An 11,191-nucleotide genomic window follows, 5' to 3' on the forward strand; every position below is an offset into this window, starting at 1 on the left:
AATAGAAAAAGCATATAATATGGGAGAAACGTGGACGGTGAAGAGAGGCTGTTGCGGTATTGCACTACATTCTCACGAGTGGCCATGATTAACTTGTTTTCCACTTGTTGCGGCACAAGTGATGATCACTTTTAACATTCTCACATCACATTCCGCCTTAGTAATGTTCATTTTATAAAAGGAAAATTAAGTTAAACGAAAAAAACCCTAATAAATATGTGCTTACCTAAAAGTTAAGTCTATTACTCTATTTGCATAATTAGTGACGGATGCGTCTACATGCATCCCATTCACATATCTCTCTGTTGAAGGCCCCGCTGATTCTCTTTGCTTTTATAATTATAGGTTTACCGTAAAATCACACTTTATTTTTATGTTTTATTCTCCAAGCAAATGATACTTGATTAGAAAACTTACAAATCATGTCAATGTAGGTCCAAAGACATGAATTTAGGCATATGTTTTTAACACGATCAACCCACTCTTACAAGCGAAACAATAATAAGAGTGTATCGAGGCGAACTCGCATGGAAGTATTCTCCCACGATCTTTGCATACCTTTCGAAAAGCTCGTCCATCACATTTTCACCAAACGTAGGCTCTAACATCGGCTCGACCACAGCTCTTATGGTATTAGCAAATCTTCGTCCACGAGCTAGGGATTCGGGTTTGGACCGTACTACTATGTCATCATAACTCGCCTCACTGATACTCCCACCTTCCCAATCAATCGGGCTTATCTCAAGCCGATCGATTGTAAAAGACTTTTCTTTCTCTATCACCATTATCAATTCTTCGGAGCTTGCTGCATAGTAAGGAGCGTTGAAAGCATCGATTTTCTCTTCTTCGACGATACCCTTAGACGAAGAAAATAAGGCACATTTAGTTATGACTTATTAAGTACTAATTGAAGAAAAAAAATTCAACCAATTTGGAAAAGAAGACATGGGCCACATTACTAGGACTTAATTGGTCAGGTAACGTGTCATGTAAAAACCTTATAGTGTAATATGGCCTATTTATAATCTAAGAGACTATTTCCATGTTGGTTCTAACTTCTAAATAAATGTTAACATATCTACACCAACATACCTCTTTGGCCATAGACATAAGAGCTTGAGCTAGGAGTTCCTATTGATAGCAACTATCTTCGGTTGTAGGATCCTGCGAGCTTCTACCAAGGAATGATAAAACCATTCGGCCCCCAAGGACCAACTCTTCGGATCGTGATCTCAGAAAGACCGAAAAATCAGTTTGGAATTGAAGAGCATAAGCTTTGTGTGTACTCTTACGACTTGTCTTTGATATGTAGAGTTTCCCCACGTTGTCTAAATCACTTGTATCAACCCCGTCTTTCTTCTCCACCTCACCACATGGAACCTTAAATTATGAATGATAATTCAACTTGTTAGCATTTTTATTTGCCGTATAATGAGTGATATTTTGAAAAACAAAATGTGGACCACATTCGTAATTTCTTGTGTGTGTGTGATCCAGTGATGTCTGAACCCCTTATTTTGACAAAATAATAAATTATGTGGACCACATTCGTAAGTTCTTGTGTGTGTGACACTGAGATGTATGAACCACTAGGTTTCTGTTTTTTTTTTTTGTGTTGGTTTCTCCAAATGAGATAGATTCCCACGCACTAAATTTGTTTTAATAAAAGGTATATTACTTGCGTAATATTTTCTCGGTATTGGTTCGTCAATGAATACTTTTTATGAGAAAAATATCGCGATCGTCATAAATCTTTTCATGACTCACGTTAAGAAATTAACGATTTAAAAATTTTGTATGTTTTATTTACGAATTAAAATTTTCATAGCTATGATATTACTGCCATAGCTCATAATAGAATATCAGAATTGACAATTCATTTTTCAGAATGCTAGTTGGCATTTTCAAAAACACTGATTTTTTATTTTATTATATACGTTAGTATTATATACTAATAAATAAGTAAGTGAAATTCCGTATACAGAAACAGTACACACCTGAGACAACCAGTGTAAACTAGAAGACGAATGAACAAAGTGAAGGCTCCGGCGAGGAAACAAACGTCCGTAGAAGGAGCCGGGGACGGCAGACACAAAACACGATTCTCCTCCTCCACGACCAAGTAAACCCTCCTTATTATTATAAAGCCGGTTGTAAAACTCCGGCAAAGAAGCAAAGATGTAGTTGAAGTCATTGTTAGGGAGATCGTTGAGAGAGACTCTGAGCTCAGGGACCGGACGGTCGAGGTCAGGGCACAAGTTTTGGATTGTGTCGATAATGTTGGAGATGGACAAGAGACTGTTCGGACCGGAGGAGCAGCCTAAGTCGGCGATTCCAATGCTTGAAATTTCCGAATTGCTTATCAGTAGCTTCTTCAAGGCCTCGTCCATCACCCTTCTGCCTAGAGATATCATGTTGCGCTGCATGCGTAATCATAAAATCATTACATCTTTGTCATTATTAATTATGTTCGAGAACCAAATTATGTTCAAGTTCAAGATATAGCACTAAATATATATATATAAAACAATGCATTTTTTTGTTCAAACATGAAAACAATGCATATTATATACTAACTTTTTGAGATAAAAAAAATTCAACCTGAGCGGTAGAGTTCTTGGCATAACTGTTTTCACCGTTTCCTTTGTTCATGTGAAGAACTCGCATTACTTCCATATCTCTCTCTCTTTGTTGTGTCTCTGTATTTTTGATGAAGCAGAAGGTTAATGAATATAGTAAGTGATGTTGGGTCGATATATATAAGAAAAGAGGTGTTGTAGTGATTTGACAGCCACATGCATATATATATATTTTTTGGTATAATTGTTTGTTTTTTGTTCGTATTAACCATACATGCATATATATATTTTATGGACAAACGTTGAGTACATCTCTCTTTCTACACACATATACATACGACGACGGTCTCTTTTATTTTTTATTTTTTATTTTTTTTTGTCAAACACGACGACGGTCTCTTTTACGAACTTTTCTCTATATTTTCAACTAAGTTAAGAGGTTTACTTTTTTCTTTAATAATTTTATTCACCTTCTATATATTCTAGATCATCTAGGTATAGTTTGGAATTACAAGCAGATTTCTAATACTATTCCAAGATAAATATTGTAAACTCGAAGCAACTCACAGACCATGAAAACCCGTGAAGGGGAGTAGTTATGGCTGGAAATATCTGAACCAATTGGAGAGAAAACTGTCTCGAGCAAATCTCGAGGAAGAAGTAAAGATGGTGGTAACTTTCATGTCGAGGCCTGCTAGTTTTGCTCTTAATATTAGTTGACTTTCCCTGACAATGATGTGGGCTGGTTTTGAAGTAAATATTGTGTGAAGTCTTGAATTTTGTTCTTTCCAAAGTGAGTACACTAGGCTTAAATAATTCATTCAATATGGTTGTTTAGGGTCTAAAACTGCAAAAAAGTTTAATCCACAAAAAAGGGTAGCAAAACAAGAACCAATGGCTTAATAAAGGCTCATGGAAATGGGTCTCTTCTGTTTGGGTCCACTTAAGACTTTGTTCTTCCGAGAGAATTAACCGATTCTCTGTGTGTTTGCAATCCTTGGTATACATATTAGACTATTTCTCATCCTTTTTTTTTTTTTAATGATGTGAATATATACCTAGAAATAGCGTTAACAATGTTCTATTTGGCTTTCTTGGATATGGAGACGTTCTTGTCTTTTTCGTTAACATTTATAAACTTGGACATTGTATCATGTGATTACGAAATAGAACGATTTTAGACTCATTTAATTTTGACGTGAGGTTGTTGACACTAATACAAGGAGGCTTGTTATATTATAATTCAAGCTCTCGCCTTTTTTAGTAACATAAACTTATATTAGGAAAAAAATAATCAAAACAAATTTGAGAGTTTCGACTAACCACAAGCAAACAATCATTATAAACTAAAACTCCTTGACTGATTCTAAGTGATGAAGGATTCGTGTTAATTGACTGTCAACATCTACTTAGGTAGATAACAGTCATTAATCAGAGCTAATAAAATGCCATTTACTTAGTTAATAGTCAATTATTTATCAGTAACATGATTAACAAAGAAAACAAAATGAAATCCAGTTTTTCAGAATTTTAACCAATCATAAACAGACAACTACAAGTTTTTTTTTTTTTTTGAAACTGAACACAAAATAATGATAACTACTTGATCCATTCTAATTGGTGTCTAAGGATTTGAAATAAACGACTGCATGCTGATATGTTAGGGAAACTTTTTTATATTGTTAGGTACTCTGATTGGTTTTGTGTTCCTGAGTTTTTAAGGTAGGCAAGAACATCAGATTAGGTCACTTGTACGTTTGTATTATCTGAGCAAGAGCAACTATATATATGGTCCCATCTCTTATATAAATATTTTAAACATAACATATATATATATATATATAATCATCAAAATATTTAATATGATTAAAAATTTAAGAAAAATTGCGTTTCAATCATTATAATCTGTTTAACACATATCACATAATACATATGTTACTTCTTTATACGAGTTTCCATCTGATATGTATTACAAATATATGTAATCAGTTATAGGATCATCCACATACGAGTTCCCGACCGACTATTAAAATTTTTTGCATGATCAACACAAGATCAGCGAATCTCATTCTCAACTCAACAGTTTCGGAAAAGTACGAGATCAAGGCATATAAAATCTCAATCTCAAGATTATTTTATTTTCGTTGTCAACCAATCTAAAGAAACTAAAGACCGAATAAAGATCCGGATTTTTATAAATATATACTTCTTTTGGCTTGGACCACGGCATATGATTAGTGGAAATTCAAATTATATTCGAATTATACTAGACGAAAATGAGAACACATTATTTTGTCACGTTTTTTTCCTTTTCTGTTCCACCTACACGACAGAGATCAGTTCGGCTACGATATTTTGGTATGTATGATATCTGATATCTCTAAAAACGAATTTATAAAGTATCGAAACCAAAAGGAATATTCAGTCGTCGAGTAATATTTTTTATTTATTTTACTTATTGCAAGCATAGTATATATGAAACCACTCCCCTTATCCGTCTCTGCAATGCTTTTGCATTTCCATTAGTGTATACTATTTAATTAAAATGTGAAACAAAAAGAACAAAAAAATCAAGGAATTGTATTCGTGACTCGTGATTCGTGAAGCACACATGGCCTTTTACTGCCAAGTAATTTCGGACGCGAATAGATTGCCAGATGAAGTAGTAATATCACGTGAACATTCTGCTTCACATTCTGACTATGAGCCTCTTTTCTCTTTATATATATATTGGATTATTATTTTATATATATAAGTCTTCATTTTGATGAATTTTGTAGGTTTTTATAAATTTGATTTTCACGTATTATAAATCTTTTATACCCTAAAACTGTTAAATTCTCTCAAAGCAATGTTTAAGCCTACAGTTACTTTCTCATTGTCAATGTCTACTATGTTATGTTAACTCAACTAATAATGGCTCCTTAATTTAGATTCTAGAATGGAACTCTAAATAAAACAATAAGATAATTATAATTGTAAATTAATAATTTATACTGTAAAGCCGTAATATACGTCACCTGACTTTTGATGGTAGTCACGCATAAAATATTCGAGAAGGCTAGATATCCAAATTTTATTAAATATGATATATCTAAGAAACCTCCAATTGCATGATTCACTTACTACTTAGTAAGTAGTACATAACTACATATGATAATGTCTGGATTGATTAATGTTAGATTAGTTAGTTATTATAAATACTTGAATGTGACATAAAATTAACTTTATGTCAGGAAAGGCCTCAAGTCCAGCTAATGGTTGTCTACCTGTTTGGCGAGTTCAGAGTAGAAATAACTATCAAAGATAAGGCAAAACATGTTTCTGGTATGATAGTTTGGCACACACGTAACACAATATGATGCTCTAATTTATTCATGATTGTACCGCGATTGTCTACAAATCATACATATTTCCATTTATAATACTTATTGGACTACATAGGTTAGGTATTGTTGATACTTGATACTAAAGCGATCACATTGAAAAGTTTATATTGTATTTTGTAATACTAGGTAATTATCCTGCTCTTGGAAGTCAGGCGATCAATTCGCACGAGCCGGATGGTTTTGTACCCAGTCTCAAGATCCAACGCCAAGCATGAGAGCTACTAACTTCCAACGGAGTCTTTTCCCCTTACATGCTGAAGTCGAAGCTTTCATTTGGGCAATGCGTTGTATGATCGGATATGATTACCGTAATGTGGCGTTCTATTCAGACTGCGTTGATTTGGTGAAGATGGTGTCTTCGCCACACGATTGGCCGGCGTTTTCGACATATCTCGAAGATATCAAGATGGACAAGGAGGATTTTTCTACTTTTTTCTTATCTTTTCTTCCAAAAAATGTAAAGGTAAAAGCGGATATTTTGGCATGCTATGCACGCACGTCTCCGCATAATGTTCTGTATTGTTTTGCATTGGTTCCTCTCAACTAATCTTTTGTTGACAAAAAAATAGCTATACTGAATTTTGGTGTTTACATATACAAAACATATATATATATATATATTGTGATATCATATTTTGTATGCAATGTAGTTTAAGTTTAGTAAAATTAATAATCGTTTTTCACTAATCATTGTTCGAAGTTCGAACACTAATAGTATTCAGTCTTTTTATTTTTCTGCATTATTTATTCTTCATCAGATATTATGTCGCACTTACAATTTAATAGAAGAAGAGAGAGGCGAAGCAACTTAAACACGTACATGCTTTTGTCCACATGTCAATTTTGCAAATACTATTTAACTGACGTGTTTAATTATAATTGCATGTTAACAATATAAATAGTCAATCTTACAATTGTGTATATATCGCTGCTATTTATGTCACTCACTATGACGAGTTTCTATTGTCAAATTACATTGTCCATTACGATAATTATCATACTATATATATATCACAGAAGACTACAATAGATATGTGTACATATGCGGTGAGTGAACCCAACCATTGTGCTCAAAACCTTGCTAGCTCTCGTAGTAACACCGCCTGAATCATTTCGAAAAGCAAACATATAATTTTCAATATTCTTGAAATTGGTTGAAATCTAAACTTTGTGGAGCAAAAACCCTCTTAATCATCATGAATATTTTATTGTGGTTGAAAAAGACAAACAGTCTTATTCATATTCATTAACTTTGATTTGAAACTATGTATAGTCCTACTTAAATTTGATAGAGAGATTAAAACCACACACATTAAATTTGATAGAGAGATTAAAACCACACACACACACTCAGACACACAACAAATGAATATGAATAAGACTCGTCATTATGAAATATAATCAATAGTTTTTGTTTTGTCAAAATGTATTGTACTATCTCAAGATTCGATTCACATTTCACTAAAGTTGGTTGAGCCTAATTCAATGTTTGCAACTCAAATAGTAAAAAGAAAACGATGTTTCTGTGGCATCGTAATACACGAATCCTCATTTTTAGAGAAGATAGTATCATAGGACAAGTAAAAAAAGGCGAAGAAACCGTACTTGAGTCTTGTGACGAGTCCTTTGTTTGGTCATATAAACATGCCAATGGTCGATGAGTCCCCTTTCTACTAACATGCAATAATAACAATTGCTTTCATAAATCTAAACTACACATTATACTATTCTCGTCACAACTCAGCACTTAAAAAAAAATTTCTCATTCTTTTTCTTTTTGCTTTTGTACCTCCAATACAGAATCCAATGTCACAAACACCAATTAATCACTCACACAACCCAATAGTATCAAACCAATTCAACAAAAAAAAAAGATATCAAATTGAAATCTCACTGCAATTTGTTTTTGTTTGACAATACAAGTTTTTTTCTTATATTATTATATACATTACGTATCAACAGAGATATTTGCTTTCAGACCTACTTGTGATCAATGGTCCATGGTCTATAATGAGATCCCTGAACAACCAATTTTTACTAATTACCTTGCAACCTCGAGTTCTTCACCAGCAGAACTTCTTTCTCTGCATCATATTCCTAACCATTAATACATAGAATACCGACTTAGAAGGGCAGCAAAACTAGCTACAGAATGACACTAACCCGGTACTTAGCTTCCTCTTGCCGGTCTATGTAACTCAAAAGTTCATCTTGCCTCATTAAAGCCTCATGCAACGCCTGTTCATCAACACCCATATTCGGTTATAATAAGGTTTATAATGACTCGTTATCAGTACCATTCAAGGTTTAGAAACAGAGTTTCATACCTTTTTCGTGGTGATGAGCTCTGCTTCTAGTGCATCCACGCGATAAACAGCAGCATTCAGCAACTCCTCTTTCTCGTGAGGCATCTCGAATTTCCTCATGCGAAGAGTTTCTAGCTGTTTCTCAAGATCCCCGAGTCTGCTTAAAACAGAGGAAATGATAACCCTTTCAGTGATCGTTGAACGAGAAGGTGAAGGAGGACGGGATTCCCTTGCAGTATGTTCATCACACAGCTCAGCTCTAGCGCTTGAAGGATGCAACTGTGAGTTTTCTTTAGTCTGTGGCAGAGCCAGAGACACGAGTGTGAAAAAGTTCATGAAGAACACAGTTAGCCAACTCCTGATATGACTCACCAATCCTATTTTGCCCAAACTTGATGTATATTGCGGACCTGCAACACGTTCCATTATATTATTACATGCTGTTTCACGTCCGTAACCTCCAAATGTCCCATTTTCACCGGTCCTACCTTCAGAAGCATTTGACATCTCTTTGGGCTGCCAAGAAACATCCACAACTATGTCCACCATTGGTACACACTCCTCATACTCAGATAAAACAGTAGGACTTGTGTTCCCATTGGCTTTGATCTATTAAAATAACAATAATAGCATATCAGGTCCTGTATAAGAAATTAAGAACTAAAAACTTCGACGTATTTGATGTCACTTTTGTACATGAGAACGCTTACAGTTTCAGTAACAGGAGCCAACTTGGGTACATGATTGTTCAAATTTGTTTTCGGTGAAACCATCTCTTCCAATTCAGACCCTGACTCTGCTGTTGATGGGTCACTAACTTTCATCTGAGCCAAGAGAGGAGAGGATTCTTACAACCTGATAAATACACCCAAAAAAACATAGAAAAACTTATGTTGAAAATATTAAAAGACCTTACCACATAATCAGTTGGCATATCAGATGAAGATATTTGAGAATCACTGGTTAGGAACGCCCCAGCATGCCTACAGAACGTCCCACCACTGCGACCCATCTGCATGAAGACCGAGAAATCATTAGAGTAACATATATGTATCCTTTATATTTTGGTTTAGTATAAGCATAACAGAAACATAACGAACAATAAGATGTGGAATATCTAGACACAAGCACTCCACCTTTAATATCTCAGGGTCTTTCCACGGTCCTTTATCAGATCTCATACAACCTCCCTGATCTGCACAAGTGCAAGTACCACCGAGAAACTCTGGCAGCTGGCTGAACAAGTTCCAAAATATGGTCAGATACCCAGATGTTAAATCATATTCCAAACGAAACATTGAAGACAAACTTTCTACCTGGCATCAATCATCTCAAGTAATTTGTTCTGGTACTTGTTGCCAAGGACCTATTCAGATCACATTGATACAATTAAGTTTTTTTTCTACAGTTAAAAGTGTAAAAGTGGATACATAGGAACCACGGTTAAGTTACATGTATTTTGGAGACAGTCTTTGGATCAAGAAATGATTTCACCGTGCCCCAAAGTAGCTTAAAACCAGAGCCAGCATTGATGATAAACATACGGTGAAGAGTCTGCACATATGTTATATGACATGCTATTAAAACAATGCTCAAAAAACAGGTTTTGCTTATAAAAAGATCAATGGCTGCCTGACAATACCTCAGGGTAGTTATCACTATCAATCTTTTGCAGCTGGATTATGAGATCTCGAGCAGTTTTAGTGAAATTTTTTAAGCCCTGCCAATATATTTCAGACGATTCAGTAAGCATAAGGAAACCTACACATGAAAAAGGTTCCAGAATTTGGGTTAAAAATGTACCAGGCCTTGGACATCTAGGATAGTTGTACTGGAGTCAATGTGTCTCTTAGCAGCAACGCAGCAAGCTGGGAACTTTACAGTAATAGTTTTCTCAAACTCTTTAACATGATATCTCAGGTACCTTTCCAATGTAGTGACTTGCATGAGTTTGTTTGCGTCGACTTTTCCTAATCTTTCAATGTAAACAGGTCTTCCTTCCTTATCAACACCATGATATCCCTGAGGGTAGCACTTGAGAACTTCATCCAATTCCGGGAACTCAAAGTCCTGGAGTGAAAGGACTCAGAAGCAATGTGGTGGCGGTGACACAAATATTTTTGTGAAAATGACAGCTTAATAGTACCTCCAAGATGGTGTCAGTACCAAAATCTCTTCTCCATTGGATCATGTTAGTCCACATTAACTTTGCTTTTCCAAGATCAAATTTCCTAGCAAAGAGGAACCTGCAGAAAGATTCATGAAAACAACCAGTGTTCTCTCTACATCATATCAAATATACTTATAACACAATGAAACACGTCCATGTTCTCAACATCAACATAAAACATGGATTAAGTAGAAAACAAAGATGGTTGAAAAAAAATGGGAACCTCAACAGCATGTGATAATCATCAAGGCTAGGAGGAAGTAAATGATCAGAGATGAGTGACTGTCGGAAATCAGAAACATATCTTAATTCTTCAGCATCATGTATGTCTTCGAAGGTAAGCGAGAGTGTCCGGTCAATGCTTCTACCCCTGCTGCTGCTGCTGCTCCCTTTCCTCTTCAGGGAATCTCTGAATTTGCTTTTAGAAGATGATTTCTTCCTGAAAAGACCACCAATTCTAGCTTTCTTCTCATCCTCTGAAACTTCCAAATCTGACTTCTTTTCTCTTTTATCACCACCATTGCTTGAGAAACCTTCAAAACCAGACAAAACAATAAATAAGTCAAAACCTATCAAATAAAAATGATAACTTTTTATATTTTGCGGAGTGATGAAATCTCTCCACTCTCAAAACCCAAATCGGAAGACTTACAAGGTCTTGTGAATCGATCGAGAGAACCCGACATGAGGAGAATCGATACCAACTTGTGTGAACTCCCAAAAAAAAAACAAAAAAAATCGAAACTT

At 35.0% G+C, this 11,191-nt stretch overlaps 1 protein-coding gene and 1 pseudogene across 1 annotated transcript; both read right to left on the reverse strand.

The window, feature by feature from the left end:
- Positions 359-2,770, reverse strand: LOC104776075 (annotated as a pseudogene).
- On the reverse strand, positions 7,716-11,185 carry LOC104776076 (phosphatidylinositol/phosphatidylcholine transfer protein SFH4). Its single transcript, XM_010500084.2, has 14 exons — positions 11,097-11,185; positions 10,668-10,977; positions 10,421-10,520; positions 10,078-10,344; positions 9,917-9,994; positions 9,727-9,828; positions 9,591-9,640; positions 9,411-9,510; positions 9,191-9,286; positions 8,985-9,098; positions 8,763-8,883; positions 8,296-8,684; positions 8,132-8,206; positions 7,716-8,052 (listed from the first exon to the last, which is right to left on the reverse strand). Exons 1-14 carry the CDS (start codon positions 11,128-11,130, stop codon positions 8,032-8,034), a joined length of 1,857 nt encoding a protein of 618 aa, XP_010498386.1. The 5' UTR covers positions 11,131-11,185; the 3' UTR covers positions 7,716-8,031.

Source organism: Camelina sativa, chromosome 3 (genome assembly GCF_000633955.1).
Source record: "Camelina sativa cultivar DH55 chromosome 3, Cs, whole genome shotgun sequence".
Taxonomy (NCBI): Eukaryota; Viridiplantae; Streptophyta; class Magnoliopsida; order Brassicales; family Brassicaceae; genus Camelina; species Camelina sativa.